Genomic DNA, 17866 nt, shown 5'->3' on the forward strand with positions numbered 1-17866 from the left:
GATTGTATCAAAGAGTCACAAATGATCTGGGGCCCACTTGGCAGATTGTTAGCCACATTAATACATCCTCAGACACCATAGTTCCCACCTTAACCTTTCATTTAATAATCAAAATGTCGTCTGTGGCTTGAAGTTACATAGGGGGGGGGGGGGGGGATGAAGGATTCCACTGAATCAACTGGAATTACCCCTTATAATAATATGCAATAGAAATCGCAAGTGTTGGAAACACAGTACCCTAAGGAGAAGGAACTAAGTGACAAACCAATGTGAGAAGCTGGTATCAAAGTCTGGAGCCAAACAAATCTTTTCCACTGGCATTCTGCAACATACCAATTAGTTCGAGGTTCCTGGGTACATCTCTGCACTTCTTTTAAAGAGACTGCAAACTGCTTGTAATATGAGGCGAACAGCAAGTAACAACAAGCACTAAAAAAGGCAGAAAATCTGGTTTGACTCTACTACACACAGTAGACATAGGGTGTCGCCATTTATCACAACAGATTTTATCAGCCGGAAAATGCGGCTTGTGAAATTATGACTGGATCATGCTGCAAGAACAGCCCAGCATTTGCCCATTGCCCAATCCCCTCCTTAAGCAATGAAGTGGAGCACAGATAGCCCCCCACTCGCTGGCATACACCCTCTCCTGCCACCTTGCTTCTCAACCCATAAGGCACCCCTCCCTGCTTATAGCAGGCAGCATATAGGAGCATTAATCCCAAAGGATTAGGGAACTGCATGCAGAATTGAACCTGGAAAAACAAGGTTTACATTGCTATTACTTATTCTTGGGGATTAATTTGTAATTGCACAGTAATGTAGGAGGAGAAAAGGCGGTGTTATCGGCCCGTACTGGTGTTTACAAGAGCAGAGTTGGAACCCTTCTAGTTCTGCACAACGTTTAACTGGGCTCTTGATGTCAATAACAGTAGAACCACCTGCACTATGCTATGGCCCTCTAGAATGTTTAATGTCATTAGCAATCAAAACCGACAACTAAAACTGTCTGTAACTTCACTAACAAGTGGTGACCACCCATTGTCCTCTGAATTCCACTTAAGAGAAGGTTTAGTAACATTTATATTATTTCATTTTGTTGGTAAATGAATAAAACATGGATTAAGTTTGGTACTCTGATAAAGTAAACTTACAGCAGTGACATCAGCAAAGAATTGGTTTCGGTCTCCAGAACCAGAAGCAGAGTACAGTGGTGCACTGGAAGCCAAAGCCCCATCCACAATATCTGGATACTTGATTCTCATGTAGGTACTCAGTAGACCCCCATAACTGGGAAAAGAAAACAAATAAAATAAAATATGTCAAACCATAACAAATTTTGAACTGCCAGTGGTTTTTTCAGGATTAATTTTAAACTTTATTTCTGCAGTGCTGCATTACAATTATTTTATGACTAAAACAACTAGCACCAAGTCTGAATTACACAAAAGCTGAGTGACAATGAGATTCCATTAATGGTTCAATAAGGGGATATTTTCCACACTAAGTGGTGCAATCAGCCTAGAGTTATCCCAGTTCATCTTAGGCAATGAGCTCTCAAGGCTCATAAAAAAACAATTTGCAAAGGAAATTATATTGGCACAAAGCACAACTGCCACTATAAATGCTAATACTCAACAAGCATTGGCAAAGCCAATCGGTCTAGCCTTGTGTCCAAGTTAAATGGCCTTATGTTATGGGCTGTGTTAGGAAGTAGCAAAATGAAAATCAATAGATAAAGATATTTCGTGAAAAGTATATATGTATCATAACAATACATTTTCAGGGTTTGAATGACTTCAAATATCTGTTTTCTAGCAAAGCTTTTAAGCATAGGATTAGCACAGTGCCATCCATGCCGAGCTGTAAAATTCCATATATTCACAGAAAAAACAAATGTTAAAGGGATGTTATAGTTAGGCAAAAACATCGGTTAAAACAGAACGTTTTAAACTAACAAAACCACTGAAATTCACCAGCGACAGTTATCTCAAGTAACTAGGACTCACGCCCTAATATAACTATAACTTGCACCCTTGCCGTGCACAGTGTTATCAATGATGTCATTAGGGATGTTATCAATACAGTCACTAAACAATTCATGGGTGATGTAATATGCGAGGGAAAACACAGTGCATGGTGAGGGTGCGAACATGAGTCGGATGCAAAATCTTAAAAATGCTTTCAGACAAAATCTACAAAATTCTTTAATGAAGCTGTAGTTACACAAGTCATTACTAAAGGTCTAAAAACACAAGTGCCTGACATTTCAATCACAAACCTGAGGTGGCGTGGCTTCAACCTAGAATTTTGCAGCTATACTCTAGCTACTCTAATGACTGGTGTTCATGTTCTGAGGGATACATACATTTACCAAAGTTGGTTTATAGTGAGGCATCCACAATGCAAATGCAATAAGTGTTTTGTGTGTTTAACAGAAATACTTGATGAAACCCTACCATACATAGGGACTAGCAGTCAATGGGGAAGTACTAGAGTCTAAAAGGATCTATTCTTGTTTAACTATTTTTTTAGATGTAGGTATACATGTGCAAAGCAAAATGCAGTGACTCAAAATGAAAGCATCCAATGGCTGGAGTGAGTTTTGTACGTTAAGCTATACTTTGTGCTGTGTGGTAGGGAGCATTGAGTGGCATCTCAACAGACCAATGTTGAAAGAGTGTTTATGGGAATCCCTATATATGTATGTATTTGTGTGTAATGTTTTTAGGAAAACATGAGGATGGTAATTTTAGTAAAACAGTTAACGCGGTCTTTAGACCGGACCAAAAAAGCCTTGTTTCTAGTTTAAAAAGTATACATTAACAAAACTTGATCACTGGTTAGTGATGGTGGTTAAATATTTGCTGGCCAAACTCACATTAAAGTTGGTCATTCCTATTACAGAACAAATACTGCTTAAAACATGCTGAGCTCAACCTCAAAGCTATTTACGGCATTTCATAAACATGACAGATATCGACTAAAGAATACGTGCCAGGTGCGAATGATTTTACAGGGGTGTGGAATTCCTATAACCCGACTCCCAGGACAGATTGTTTGGGGTCAAGGGCAACAAGTTTTCATGTGTATTTTGTCCTTGGGACAAGTAGGCCAAACCCCTGCAGCACAAACCCTTTAGCTGCCAGTTTGCAGTACCACATTATGGCTCAGGGAAGGGCACTGTCTGCAGTTAAGGTAATATTTGTTATCCATATGTTAATGCTGTTCAAACTTGTATTTATGGTTCATTAATTGAAAGCCTTTATTATTAGGGTGAGCGCTTCAAGTAAATGTTGTAAGCTCTGACAGTGGTTCCAGTATAAAAATGTGAATATACGATTTCAAAGTTTAGCAGTAATGAGGCTATGTATAACACTCCCAAAATGTTCTGATTTGATGCAAATATTTGCAAACACTTGAAAGCAAGATTGAGGATTCTTTGCTTTCAAAATAAAATGTTCATAAAAAATGAAAGCAGGAAAAAAAACATTTTGCTAAACTACTGTAAAATTTCAGGTACCATTTCTTTGCAGCATCATTTAATAACGTGTTGATGCATGCTAGTGTTTCCCAAAAATATTCATAATAGAAAATCAGTGTATCCAGTTTCAACAAGATTATAGGCAACAAAAATAAACAAGCATTGGCAAAGCCAGTAGGTCTGAAATTGGTGGTCAGCTTTTTAGTTTTGCCAATGTGTGAATTGTTTTGGCATGGTTTTGTAAAACCTTATTGGTGTGGGAGCCTCCGGGCCCTCACCATTATAGCAAACATTGGCAAAGGCAAACATTGTTTTTGGTCTCAAAAAGCACACACTGCCACAGTAGTTACTGGCACTGAACAAAACTACTTTGTGTGCTGATATGTTCCTTGTGAAAGAGCAGGATGCTGTCACTCACAGTGAGATTAGCCGATACAGGGAGAGAGACAATTTTAATAAACGCAAAAGGTCATGGTCAACGCCAGACCAAACTAGGGGCCCAATTATTGAAGAAAGTCTCAAAAGTGCACCCATGGTATATGTCCTTGCATTAAGTGTAGCTATACAGCTTTTGTGAATGCCCAAGAATTTACAGAAGTAGGACAAAAAATAGTACTCCTAGAAAATATTTGTGAACTGCATTTTAGCATGCTAAAATATGAAAGTGTAGAGTTGCTCAGGCAAAATCTGAGTGTTTGCTAGTTCACTTTCCCTCCAACCACTTTTCCCCCAACTCTGGAAGAAGGTTTATGTCTACTATTGTCAGGAGTAAATTTACATTCCTCTGTATGGGAAAATATTAGAGAAGAGTTGTTGAAAACCCTTAAAAACATGCAAGTTAGTAGGTTTGCACAGACTCAAAGGTGCATTCTAACCCTGGAACTATTGCTTACCACTACCTTCAGCCCCAGTATGTAGATCAGCGGAAACATGGCAAACAGGGGACTGCAAGTATTCAAACACTACTATGGTATGAGCCTTGGCATAATCAGAGAGGCTATATCAGAGCTCTTATATAATGTGATTGCTGCCATAATTTGTCGCTGCACTACATGGCACCAAAGAGACAAGTGGGTTTTGTTAAAGGACAAGTAGATTTATGAAACTGCCTGCCCAATGGACAAGTAGATATTTTATTAAATTCCACACCCCTGATTTTATTACCGTGTCGTTCTCTACTGTGAGTGTGCGAAAAAATGCAGCAGTAAACCCCAAGTGGGTAATGGGAGATTAAACGTGTAGTTTGCCATGAGCTTGTGAATGTGCACAAGCTCATGAGTTTGGGAGGCTGAGGGGCTCCTAAATTTACCTCCTTGCACATTCCACCCTGCAAACAGTCAGATTTACTAAAGCAAAGGACTGGAGTAATTTCCATTCCTCACTGGAATGGAACGTAACAGCCCCACACTTTGTAAGGGGGTAAAACATGGTTCTCTCTGGGAACAGGGTGCCCTGATAGTTTCGGTTTTCAGTGGCCTTTCCCAACATTATTTTACAATTTAAATACTTGTCCCGGCTTGGAAATTTGATAAGCGGGCGCATTAAAACGAGAAAATGTAGTTGAAGCCCACGTTTGCACTGTCAATTTCTATTTAAATAACAGTAAGGCAATACATTAATTGTTTTGCAGATTCAACAGCTATGAGCAACATCGTGTGCGCCTCACAGCAGGATTTAAAGATGGACGAATCGTCATCTCTGGTGACCCTCAGCCACGGCCCTGGATCATGAAACTTCCTCTGAGCTTCCGAGCAGCATGTGGGAGGGAGAGCGGTTATCTAATGAAAACGCGATTTTGGAATATTTTAGTTTGACATCTAGCAAATTGGGGACATTTTAATGCTATAATAAATTAAAACAGAAGCCATTTTTAGGTCGAGCCTGAGCCAGCGCGCATGGGCTGCTCTGCGAGGCTTCTTGTGTTTACTCTGTGTGGGTCTGACTCTTTCCACACATTGTATTGGCTTTTGCGTGTGTCTTTCAATAACGAAAGCACGCAGATGGCTAAAGGCGGGCGCATGTCCCACCTCTTTTTAAATGTTCACTCCAACGGCGTTTTGCTCTCGGGAGCGAGCAGCGGCTTGCAGGGTGGCAGCTGCATTCCTCGTTTTTTTATCTCTATGCTTTACGGGAACGTTTAGCATTCCAGTGCACTTTTTTCCCTACCCCCACAGCCACATATTCGGGCCACGCTCCCTTGCTGACTGCTGAGGTGTTTAAGTAGTCTTGTGGTTGGGGAAGATTAACTGGTTGCGCTGGTTCGACACTCCTTACGCCCATTACTCACTCATGGCTACAAGGCAGGTTAACGGCACTGTGGTCACAACAAGTCCCTCCCTCACTTATGCTGTGCCAGGGTGTTGGCTGACTAATCTTTTCCAGTGTGCGGACTGTTTGGTGGAGCCTGGACGAGGGGCGGCGTGGGTCTAACGGCTACAGTGCTGAAGCAGACATTCAGCTTCAGAGGCACGCAGGTACTCAGATTTCATTCCGCTCATTGTCGAGTGCCGCCCAGCATCTCGTTCTACTTGCCTTTTGTTGTGCACAGAAGGACATTATAGGGAGGTACACAGCGTCACAAAGCACAGCGAGCGTGTGCCCACTCAGGTCGTTGCCCCCCAGTTTGATGCTATTTTTCTTTGTGAAGCATGTGGGGGCACTATCTTTACTCTACTCAGTGCAGTGACTCAGGGCGGCTGTGTTGTACGATGCGCATTGGAAACTGGCACAATTGAGGTGTTTTGCATTTTTTCCCCCTCAAGATTCATGTAGCGCGAACTCGTCCCAAAGGTCTTGGATCGCTTTACATGAACACCAGTTTGGTTACAAAAGAATACATTCATGTTTTTTTGGCAGGGAGGCATGGGGAGATAAAGTGGTCTGCCCAGAATCACAGGGGAGACTTTCCTTGTTGTTTTACCTTATGTTCATCTGCTCTGTGCTCATGTGGGACGCCTTGCCAGCGGTAGAGAGACTCCTGTTGCGATCAGGGTTACAGGGTCACTGGTACGCATCAACTCATTCCTGCACCGGTCCCATCACCCTGAGAGAGGACTAAAGACCCAAGGGTGCAACACTACAAACGCGGCAGCCGCGAGTGAGGGGGAGGCGTGGCCATCGCGCATAAAATGCTGCCTCTCCCACAGCGCCGCGGGACGTACCCGGACGAAGCCCAGACCAAGGGCGGGCCCGCCTGAGCCCGTCCGAGACAGGACAAGGCTAGGCTGGCCCACCTTATGTACATTTGACTCTTTTTATTGCAAGGTACTGTTAAGCTTCTCTGATCCACTGTTATGCCTCCTGTGGGAGCTGGTCTATTGAGCAAACGTAAGGCGGGAGAGGGAGTGGTGGGAACCCTTGATGCCTTTTTGACTAGGGCAGAATCTGTGCTGATCCATGAGATCCAACTTACAGAGCGCATGTTATCTTTAGAACCTCAAATGCCCCTAACTTATGGTAGTTTAGCTCCCTCCACCGTTCCAACACAAATAGATACATCCTCTGTCATACCTTCCCGATCCCTAAGTCAGTATACATCGGGTCCCAACCCCCCACTACCATCTACTCCATCTAGCCAAGATTCCAACTCAGGCATAACAATGGTAACAACGAGGGACAAGAAAGCAATGCAGGCTGCAAAAGGGGAACCACCCTCGAAGAAAAGGAAAGGCCGGGGTTCTTCAAAGGCCATCCCCCAACTATCAGGGGGAGTCAAACGGAAGGTAGCCTCAAGGGGGCATGGCGTGTGCTGTCAAACCACATTGGCTACCACTATTGACAGCGTACCAGGTCGTGTCGTTGATAGCCCACCTACATTTATCGAGGAAACACTCCACACACGGATAGTGCAGGGAATCGGATAGAAGATAGACTCAACAAAATGGAGCATGGCCTATCCCATAATACCTTGAGCAATTCCAGTGCACAGACGGATGATGGGGGCATCTCTTTTCGGGGGAGGGGGGGGGGGGTCTGCATAACAGAGGGTCTGTAACTAACACACCGAATCCCACTGAACTAGCCTCTGCTGATAGTCATCATGTCTCCTTGCTACGGGGAGGTACTAGCTTACCGGGTCCGCAGCATGTCTTGAGAGAAACTCGCACACGCTCCCCTCAACAACAACGTCTTGCAGGTGCTCAGAATGCTTTTAACTTCCTACATCTTCCCACGGAAGCTACTCCCTACACTGTAGTCCTAGGTAACGTCCCTGGGTTACCATCGGAGGCATATGAAGACTGGTCAACCCTGAGAAACAAGGCTTTACATTTACTGAGCTCAAGGACAGGGATTAAAAAACAACTGTTCACTGAATTTAAAATGGTTCGCAGAGTACCATGGGTAGGGAAGTCCCAAAAGTCCCTTAGGGGCGACTGTGTGGTTCTAGGTTTTAGGTCCCCCGGTTTGGTTCAGCATATTTTGGAGAGGGCAGGGGACCTTGACGCCAGGGATGATATCTCTGTTCTCCCCCTGGGGTATTTCTAACGACCCATAGATATCACTAGACCTGCTGAACGGAGAGGGACTTTACAAACACTTGGCCAATTTTACTATTCTGTTCCCCTTTACATCCGCTTCGATGTTTTTTCCTCTTTAGAAGACATCGACTGACTTGAACCACCTGACTGCACCGATTCACCTGGGACAGGTATACCTAGGGGCCATGAGGACCAAGGTAATGGTCCCCTTATTTGTGAATCACCTGATTCTTTTAAAACCTGGGATATTTCAACAGAGCAGGATGCAATAGGTAATACCACTGGCTATCTTGGGGGTGTCTATACTACTAAGGTTGAACAGAGCATGGTGGAGAGGCCGGAAGGCATGGTTGATGCTCTACCAGTAGGATCCATTCCACTAGACTGCTCCTATGGTCTGAATGCGCAGGTGGCTGTGAACGTATCTCCTCCCTATCCATTCCTTGCAAGTCCATCTCAAGGGCACCTAAAGTCTGTCATGACAGTGGGCTCCTGGAATATTGCAGGGCTCCTGCCCAAAACAGCATCCAGCGATTGGGCAGCTTTTATTGAACAGTTTGACCTCTGGGCATTCCAGGAGACCTGGTACATTATTCTGGGTTTAAAAAAATTTCTAAACCTGCCCAAGGGGGACGGCAAGGTAGACCCATTGGTGGCCTCACTTGTTGGGTGAGACAGCAAATGGATTACAGGGTTGAGGTGGTCCCCATCGACAGTCCGGTTTTTATGGCCCTTCGGCTTCGGATGGCTCAAGCACGAGATACTTTGATAATTAACATCTATGCAAGAGGGCAACTGGGTGGGAGGTGTTCTGAGACAGTAGCCCTCCTTGACAGTTTTCTGGATAGCCAGAGGGGTGGGTGCAACTTGTTAATCATGGGAGACTTCAATTGCACCTTTGAACCGCTGGATCTGGAAGATGGTAATTTACGTACCGATGAGGATTCACAGTGGAATATCCCGTCCCTAGATTTGAGCCTAATTAAAAAATGGACAGAAGCTGCCTTGCAACTTAAAGGGCTGTGTCAGGAAAGGGGAGTGCGAGCGGCAAATGGGAGATCCCGATCGGAGGGGCGCGCACACCATTAATAATGGCATAAGGAGTAGTCACATTGACTTTATCCTCCTCAATATCGAATTTTGGTCTTCCCTCCTTGACATGCAGGTCCAGAAACGCACAGAAAGCGACCACGACCCATTAATTTTGACAATCAAGGCCCCGGGTTTATTAAACATCCCCAAAAAAGTCGCAGAGGATATACCACCTGAAGTGCTGCTTTCAAACGACACAAGGAGAGTAAGATGGTCTAGGCTTAAGGGGACCTGGGCATGATGAAGGCAATTGTTGCCCATTCGATATCTTATCTCCAAAGCTGTGACTCCCAGAAGGATATCAACCTCATTGCCCCCCAGGTTCATAGAGATTTGTTTTCAAACCTAAAAACCTAAAAACATATTTTATTAAAACCAGCAATAAGAAGGTAAAGACAGGGACACCAGCAGCCACCTGGTATAATAAAACCTGTAGAGAGGCATATCGATTATTGACATGGGCTATTAGATCTAAAGGTATGGGAGAGGTTAAATCTGCCAGGGCAAGGTACAAAGCAACTCAACTAAAAGCCAAAAAGGAGTGGGATGATAATTGCTGACTGGGCTTGCTTTCAGCCAGCAACGAGAAAGACATGGGAAAATTCTGGCTGTTAGTCAAGTGGGGGAGTGGCGGGACACCCCATACACCTACTAATTATGTTCCGCAGTAACAGATAGATTTCCTGTGTTAAAGGGTGTGCGCCAAGGATGTGTCCCTGCTACTACCCTGTTTTCTTTGTTCATTGACAGGGTTGTACCTATCTAAGACCCAAACTGGGTTACAGGTTGCCCTGTCCCGTTTTGAGGAGTTCTGCCGTGACCATGAGTTGGTGGTCAATGTGGACAAGACAAAGTTCATGGTTCTTCACAAGTACAAAGCCATTAAGGGTAAAGTATACATGAATAATGTTCTTCTAGATCAGACTGAGTGTTAACTTACCTGGGGATAACTTTAAACAGGAAGCTAAACTGGAAGCCACAGATTGACATGCTAGCTCTAAAACATGTGCAGTTGGCTGAGGCTCTTATAAAAGAGCACAGGCATTCATTTACCAAGCCCATAGCTCCCGCCCTTAAGATATACAACTCTAAAGTCGCTAGCGCAATCCTATACGGCGCGGAACTTTGGGGCTATGAGGATATTACCCCCCTGGTTACTGCCCAAAACAAATTTATAAGGGCACTAACTGGTTTGCCGCAATCTACTCCATTGCTGCCTTTATTTTTGGATCTGTGTTGCTTTTGTATTGAGGATCTGGCTCGATTCAGGCCAATAGCGCTTTGGAGAAGGCTTTGGATTACCCCGGAGTTCTCTCTGTATGCCAAAGCTCTCTTGGATTTTAGGGGAGTAGGGTGCCTAGGTAAGATCAAGTGGCTCCAGTATATAAAAAAATCCTTGACAGAAATGGGGATGAGTACATTGTGGGAGAATACAGAAGTCAACCCATTCCCGACAAAAAAGGAGCTTAAGGCAGTTTATTTGGACATGGTGAAGATGAAGCGTTTTTCCTCTATCATAAGGCCAACTTTGACCAGGAATTTCTTTTTTTTTTTTTTTTTTTTTTTTTTAAAACCTTTATTTGTGCATAGTAAAAGAACAAATACGGGCCTACAACCATCCGGCCGGCCACAATACGGTTAAGCACTGAGTCAAACATTACATCCCTTGTGCATTGATGATCAAGCTTAGCTACGATTGACGAGGTATACACTGGAGAGATCCTTGACACCAGGGGAAGGAGAAGTGAAGGTTAATTTTAAGGTTTTTAAAATAATTTTTTCGAGAAAAAAGTCAGTAAAGGATAGAACCAAGGAGATTCGAGTCCGCAAGATGGCTTCACCACACAGGAGAGCAGCAGCATCATTAAAACGACCATAGAAAATCTCAGACAGTGAGGCGGTGCAGTTAGATAACAGGATAGTCACGTGAGTAAATACGCACCCCTCCAAAGCCGCCCCCACTCAATCCACCCCACACCCGGACCCCGAATCGAAACAAGTATAGCGCAGAGACATAGAAGAAAAAGGCCCATAGAACTAAAAAAACATTGAATTACCCCCCCACCCTACACCAATGCGGAGGCTACGGCCTGCCCCCCCCCCCAGCATAGTGCCTGTCGCCCAATGAACCCGAAATATAGACAAGAGAGAAAGTAGGAATAGAATGAAGAAAATAAGAAAACAAAGAAGAAAGAAAGCGGGGAGGAGCCCCACGTAACCTCGGAGCGCCCGGGACCACCGGCCAGCCACGCCTCCACACACTGAAAACCTACTATACCCAAAAGCGATCGTGTGAAGATAACGTGTCACAGCAATTTAAATGAAGGCAGACAATTCGCGACGAGTGCGCACAACATATGCAAACAGTTCCAGTCCGAGTCCAGTCCAGCCGTGAAACCATGGTGATATAACTCAACCTAGCCCTGGCCCGATCGCGGGCTTAAGATTAGACCAGCCCCCACATGAAGGCCCCGCATCCCGTGCAGACAAAGACAATATGGCCGCTGGGGAGAAGATGGAGAAGTAGAGTCACAAAATGGCCGCCGATCGGCTATTGAGGTCCCCTTGTGCACCATATAAAATCCAGACCTGGCCTGTAAAGTACACGAGTTCCACATAAAAGAAGCCGTAGGCCACCGTGAACGATTCCTCGAGGACGTCAGGTGTCGCTCAGCTGGATACTCTTGCGGGCGCGGTGGGGCAGGCAACAACAAGGCAGGCCGCGATGAACGGGGAAACAAAGTATCCGCAATTGAGCAGGAGAGCGATTGATCCTGGATGCCGGGAAAGCCAGTTGCAGACACCAGCGTAGCACGGTTATACACAGTCATTGCGGCCCCGCAAGAGGACAGAAGCACCGGCCGACCCATGTCTTGCTGATAACAAACGGGGCGCTCACGACCCGCAGCCGACAGTATGGAGTCGAACCGCTCACTCAGTGTTTGCAAGCCAGCACACAATTGCAGACGAAAGTCCCGCAGGGCAGCCAGAACGGAGCCGCATGTCAGCGGAAGCTGCGCCCCCACATCGGCAGCAATCCGGGACGGCACTGTGGAGCTAGAGTCTGGTAGAGGGAGGGCGAGGCGGGTAGCGGGCGAGACCGGAGCATCCCCCCCCAGCAGCAGGCAGGCAATCAACGCCATGTTTTACCGCTGAACGGTGCAGTGGCCAGGGGGGGGTCGTTACAAGGAGGCAATTCCCATCAGGTCTGCGCCGCAACAGGTGAAAGCCAACAGTCGCTTCCCCTCCCTCGGGCTCTCTGTGCCGCCGACTAGGCGATAGAAGAAGGGGGTCTGCAGCCTCCCACAGCGCGGTCCACAGAGCGGGCCAGAAGACCCGCCACACCGGGGCCTACCCTATAGCTCCAGCCCGTCAGGTGCAGGGTGCAGGAGGTGTCCGGGCTTCTCTCCCCCGGCTCATCTGGCGACAGTCCGTGGTGTGAGGCGGGATCGGGACCGCGGGGCTCAGGTTTGCGCCAGCGGGTCCGGTGACTGCGGAGCTTCCAGGGGGCCGGCCAAGGCCACAATAGAGCAGGGGTCCAGTGCGAAGAACAAAGGCACCAAGAACTCCGGCATCCGGGCGGGCTAAGACTCCGGGAAAGCGGCGGCGCGGTCAGCGCGTCGTCGCACACGGTGCACCTCGAAAATCGGCGAGGATAGGAATCAGGATGATAGTCCGAGGCCAAGGGCCGACGGAGCCGGGCGCTCAAGCGTCTGCTCCGGTCGCCATCTTGGCTCCTCCCCCTGACCAGGAATTTCTTGATGATCAAACACGAGCTTGAGTTTGAACCGTATTGGGATTTTATTTCAAAACCGTTTGATAGAAAGCTACACCACCAGTTTAGGGTAGGCTCCCTTCCTATTAAAGCTTTTACATATGCAAATAAACTAGTTATGGATGAGCATAAAAGCAAGTTGCTACTAAGCAGGACTGAAGTGCTCTCACCAGTGAGCTTGTTTGTTGTCCTGTTACACACGTCTAAAGTTGGGAATTTGTTTGCTGTATGAGGCTTCAATCAGCCAGAGTTTCCCTTACACATAACATGCAACACATTTGAAGTGAATAATAAAACATTTATGACAACAGACGCAATTCAGGTGGATGTCTCCTGATTTTTTAAGCCAAAAAGGAGTTGTAGTATCCGTCTCCTGCCTATAATGCCTCTGCTTCAGTTGGTAAACTACATTCCCCCGATTTCTCTTTTCAAAATCTCCCACTTATCACTTTTAAAATGTTGGCATGTATGAATGTGATAAAGGTGAACAAGATGGTTTTAATGTGCAGAAGTAAGTTGGCCACATCATAGCGCTATTTTCCCATGACTTTCAGCCTTGCTGAACATCAGCTATGCTGCTATACAACATGGCTAAAAGACATTGACAAAGCCAATAGCTATGGCACTACCGAGACCTATCGACCTTGCCAATGCTTGTATTACTGGGAGCTGGGTCTGCAGCAAGAGTGAGTGAAGAGTAGTGTTTTGTCATTTAGGGCAGGTGCACTCCAAAGTGGCAGCTTGCATTATTATTTTGAACATATTGCTGAGCGCCGCCCGCTCTTGTACACAGGTTCCGTAAACTGCCTTTTTCTCTGGTGAACGTTGGATTTGACGTCCAGCACGGAAAATGCTGGCAAGAAGTGAGCCGCAGGGACACTGCACAAATGTAGCACTCTCTCAAAAAACAGCAAAATAATCAAATATTGTACGGTAGCAGAGAGGTGCGAATGAGAAAATTAAACTGCAAATGCCAACTAACAATAAGCAATAGTTACACTTTTTAACTTTTCTCGTTGCAGATCGACTTTAAAAGAATAAAAAAAACAACATCTACGATTATTCGAAGGGAGAGAGGAGGGGGTTTGTGCCATTCCCTTGCCGGAGCGAGCAGAAAGGAGCGATAATTGCTACCATATGGCACCAGCTGTTCGCTCCCGCAAGTGAATCGCCAGACGTGCACGCGTTGCCATTGGAAGCAATGCAACGCGTGCACGTTGACGGGAAAGCTGTGCAGATTACGATTACTAAAGGTCTCTTTCCTGTGCAATGCATGCACGCTGTGTAGGCGAGACCTAAAAAGGGGGACCCCGCACTCCCTGGCAACTATAGGCCTATCAGCCTTATAGGTTCCATTCAGAAAATAGTTGCCAGGTTGGTATTGTGCCGAATCCAGCTGTGGATAGAGGAGTCTGAGATTCTATCACCATTGCAGGCAGGTTTTCGCCCCCCATACCAGCACCATTGATCAGGTGCTTAGGTTTGTGATGATTTACTGGCGGGTTGTTATCATAGGAGGGGGTACACTATATGCGGCTTTTATCGATCTTAAGTCCGCTTTCGACTTGGTCCCTCGTAATAAAATGTGGAGAGTATTTATGGATGTGGGGATGCCATTGGAGTTACCAGCAATGTTAGTCAAATTACATGACTCCAATCATGCACAGGTTCGATGGGGCGCACACGAAGAAGATGTTAAGAGTGTGTGGGCATGCCAGTTGGGGGGTGGAGGGGGGGGGGGGGTAATGTACTGCATTGCTTAACACTTATAAGGTTCCAAAGGCGAGACCTATTGACTATGGCAATGCTGGTTTTATTTTTTTTATTACACATTGTAGGAAATCCAAATAATATTCATGGATTCTTCTACAGCTCTACCACATTCCCTTCCTCTCCCTCGCAGGCACATTACTGCTTGCTGATGTTACCCTTTGCTTTCTGGTACTTGTAGTTCTGTTTTCATCTTTATAAACTGAAGGACTTCCAAGTCAGAGTCCTTGGGTCAAACAAAGCTTTCTGTGATGGAACAAAGAGAACAACTTCTAAACCACTGATCCTTTTGTGTTTATGGTACATGTAGACCGTCACATAGGTCAGTGGAATGTGTCACTGTGGTCCTCCTAGCTCAATCGCCAGTGTCTTACCCGCTTCAGTTTTTTTCCCCCGGAAATCTTGTCCCCTCTATCCATGGAGAAGAAAATCAGCTCTGCCGATGCCAGTAAGTTTGTCGTTAATGTGTTGGACCTCTATAGTCAAAAGGCTCTCCGCTCACCCTGCATTCATATGTGCAACCCTCTCACCCAGTATTTAAAAAGAGGCACTACTCCACCTACAGTAACAGGAACATACCACTATCCTGAAATCACACTAAACACCTTTCACCTTGCGATCAGACACCATATCCTGCACTCGCACAAACACACATCCCTTCCCTCAATACTCATGCAGACACATTCCTGCGGCTGCCCTGGCGACCGCAGGGTGCCCTAGAAGGGCGGGCCTCTAGTGCCAGCTAGGCACCAGCCCACCCCCCTTCTACTAGGGGACCCCTCGGCGAGGAGTCCCCCCTCTCTGCAGCAGGTGGCTGTGACGTGCAGGGCGAGTCACTTCCGGGGCGCGAGGAACCGGTGGGGGGACGGGGTGGGGTCTTGGGGTATATAGGCTTCCCCTTCCTCTTTCACGCTCTGGACATGCCGTGATAGGTGCCTCGCGGGACACGCCGTCTTGCTGTTAGGTGTGCCCCAGACCTCCAGGAGCTATACCCGGTGAGTGCGTTAGCCCCTCCCCCCCCCCAATCCCTTAGGCAGGGCTTAGCCCGGCCATTGCCTAGGCGGCCTAATTTTCGGAAAAACAGGGTCTGCATTAGGCGGACACAGGGCACAGCAGTCTATGCATAGACAGGGTCTATGATGCGCATTTGCAGGGTAACTCGGGTAGAGCCTCTTCCCACGTTACTGCGGCCCGGGTTCGCCCCTGGTAACACTGTTTGGCGGCCGCTTGCGGTGCTCTAGGCTAAAGCGTCAATGGCCCCATTGTCCGATTTTCAGGTACGGCAAGGAAGTCTATTTCCAGGAGGCTGCGGTGTAGGGTCTTGGGCCATATGTTAGACACGTTACGTGCGGGGCACCATGTCACGCACATAGCAAATGCACTTTGGGGAGGGCGGGCAGGCAGACGCTGTCGCATTAGTGGCTCGCCCTGCTCTCCGTTGCGGTATTCCGGGTGAGTCGGACCTGGGCCTCCCCGGGACCTGTGCTCCTACCTCCTGGTGGGGCCCACATTGGGAAAGGGCTACCCCTGTTTCCAGGAAGCCTTGCATTGGCATGGAGTGGAGACGGCCTCGGGTGGTGTCCCTCTTACTGGGGGGACTAGACAGCAAAGGGTGTGCGCTCTGCGGAGTGTCTGACGTCGGGAGGAGTCACTGGGGGGCGTATCAGGGTCAGTCACAGCTGCGGTGGGATCGACTGTTCTCATCTCTTCCTGCGAAGCTCCCACTGCTACTTATCAGGAAAAGAATCACACACACAGGGTTATGGTGTGAACAAAAGTTTTGGCACAAGCAAAGATACGTGCTTATTTATCTCATGCAACTAATGACCATTGACAAAGCCAACGGTCCTGACGTGTTGTAGGTATGATGTTCCTTGTGATATCATATAGCGGGACGCAGTGTAAGAAACAGCCATATACAAGTCGTGCAGCACACTACAGCTAAGCACAGATTCTTATCTTACACGTTTTAGGTCACGCCCTCAAGTACATCGGGCACGCCCCCTTATGAACACCCCCCGCGTTTTCATCCCACTTAAACCCGGGCTGCACATAATATATACATCGACATCGAGAGAGAGAGTACATTTTATCTGGTGTCCCAGAGCAGGGAGGGATCTATTTCCCCCCCCCCCCCCGAGAGGAATCTTCCATAGCCAATGTAAGGCCGGTCTGTGGATTTCCTCTCTCTGTTTGAAAATCAGGAGCAGCAACATTGTCATGGTGTCAGCGGCTTTAAGTGAAAGCATTTCAACATTATATACAAAACATAGTGCTGCCTATTTACCTTAGGCTAACAACCTGTACAAAGCCAAGAACCCTGACATGTTGCCGGTATGATGTTATGACTGTATCATATACCTGGAAGGCAGGTGCAGAAACAGCAACATACTAGTCGGGCGACACACCATGCTATGCAAAGAACTTTGCTGGCACGGTTTAAGCCACCCCCCATCCCTCGTACAGAGGAGTGTAGGCTTTGCAGTTACTGCCATCCGAGGGGCTTTTGACGTTTAGTTATCGTATCCCAGCACTGTGCAGGGGTGTTTTTAGTCACACTTTTTCTGCTCCCAGCGTATTTCAGGGTAGTAGTGCATGGCTGCCTACCAGCAACCGTTGCCCATGTAGAGTGCTCCAATATATGCTGCTTGGTCTATATACCGGTCCCTCGCTGTCCGGTTGAAGGAGCAGTGTCGGTGTTTCCACGGTGAGCCTTGGAGAATTTGCACATTGCAGGTATCCCCTAGTAACTGGTGAATAGGGCTGCTCATTGTCATAAAGGTGTAACATGACCGGAAGCCAATATTTGTGTTGGGAAGTTAATCACCGCTGCTTTGTGCTGCGCTGTACCGGACACTCACCGCCTGTGCTGCCAGCAAGATGTCTGTATCGGGCGCATGGCGGCGTCCACAGCATCCATGAAGAGGGGGGTGCTCCGCGGAGCAGGAACACTTGCACGTGTGCGTCCCAGGCCTTGTGCAGGGTTGGATCCCCGCCGGACCACGCAGCCGTTCATCCTCCAGGCCGGAAATGGGTACCTTGGAGCTGGGTGACGATAACCATCCATAGGTGTATGTCTGTTATAAACAATGTGCCGGTGCCTATAGTAGTGCTATTTTGTAAGCTCCCGTTATGTCTAGGTCTGCACGCAGTCCGTTAATCTTAAAGACTTCTGCGCATTTTGGGGTTGCGATGCTAGACGGAGGGATGGGTTCCTTGCCTTAATTTGCCAGTTCCTCCGTGGCTTGCTTTACTTTCGACCACGCA

At 47.0% G+C, this 17866-nt stretch overlaps 1 protein-coding gene across 1 annotated transcript in view; it reads right to left on the minus strand.

Annotated features, from left to right (window-relative positions):
- Positions 1 to 17866, minus strand: part of DPP7 (dipeptidyl peptidase 7) — a 1979246-nt gene that overhangs the window by 1436915 nt on the left and 524465 nt on the right. Inside the window, exon 4 of the mRNA XM_085611261.1 lies at positions 1155 to 1290. Within this exon, the coding sequence (XP_085467387.1) occupies positions 1155 to 1290 (136 nt within the window). The remainder of the gene's footprint in view (positions 1 to 1154; positions 1291 to 17866) is intronic.

The sequence above is a fragment of the Triturus cristatus genome, chromosome 1_2 (genome assembly GCF_964204655.1).
Source record: "Triturus cristatus chromosome 1_2, aTriCri1.1, whole genome shotgun sequence".
In the NCBI taxonomy this organism is placed as follows: Eukaryota; Metazoa; Chordata; class Amphibia; order Caudata; family Salamandridae; genus Triturus; species Triturus cristatus.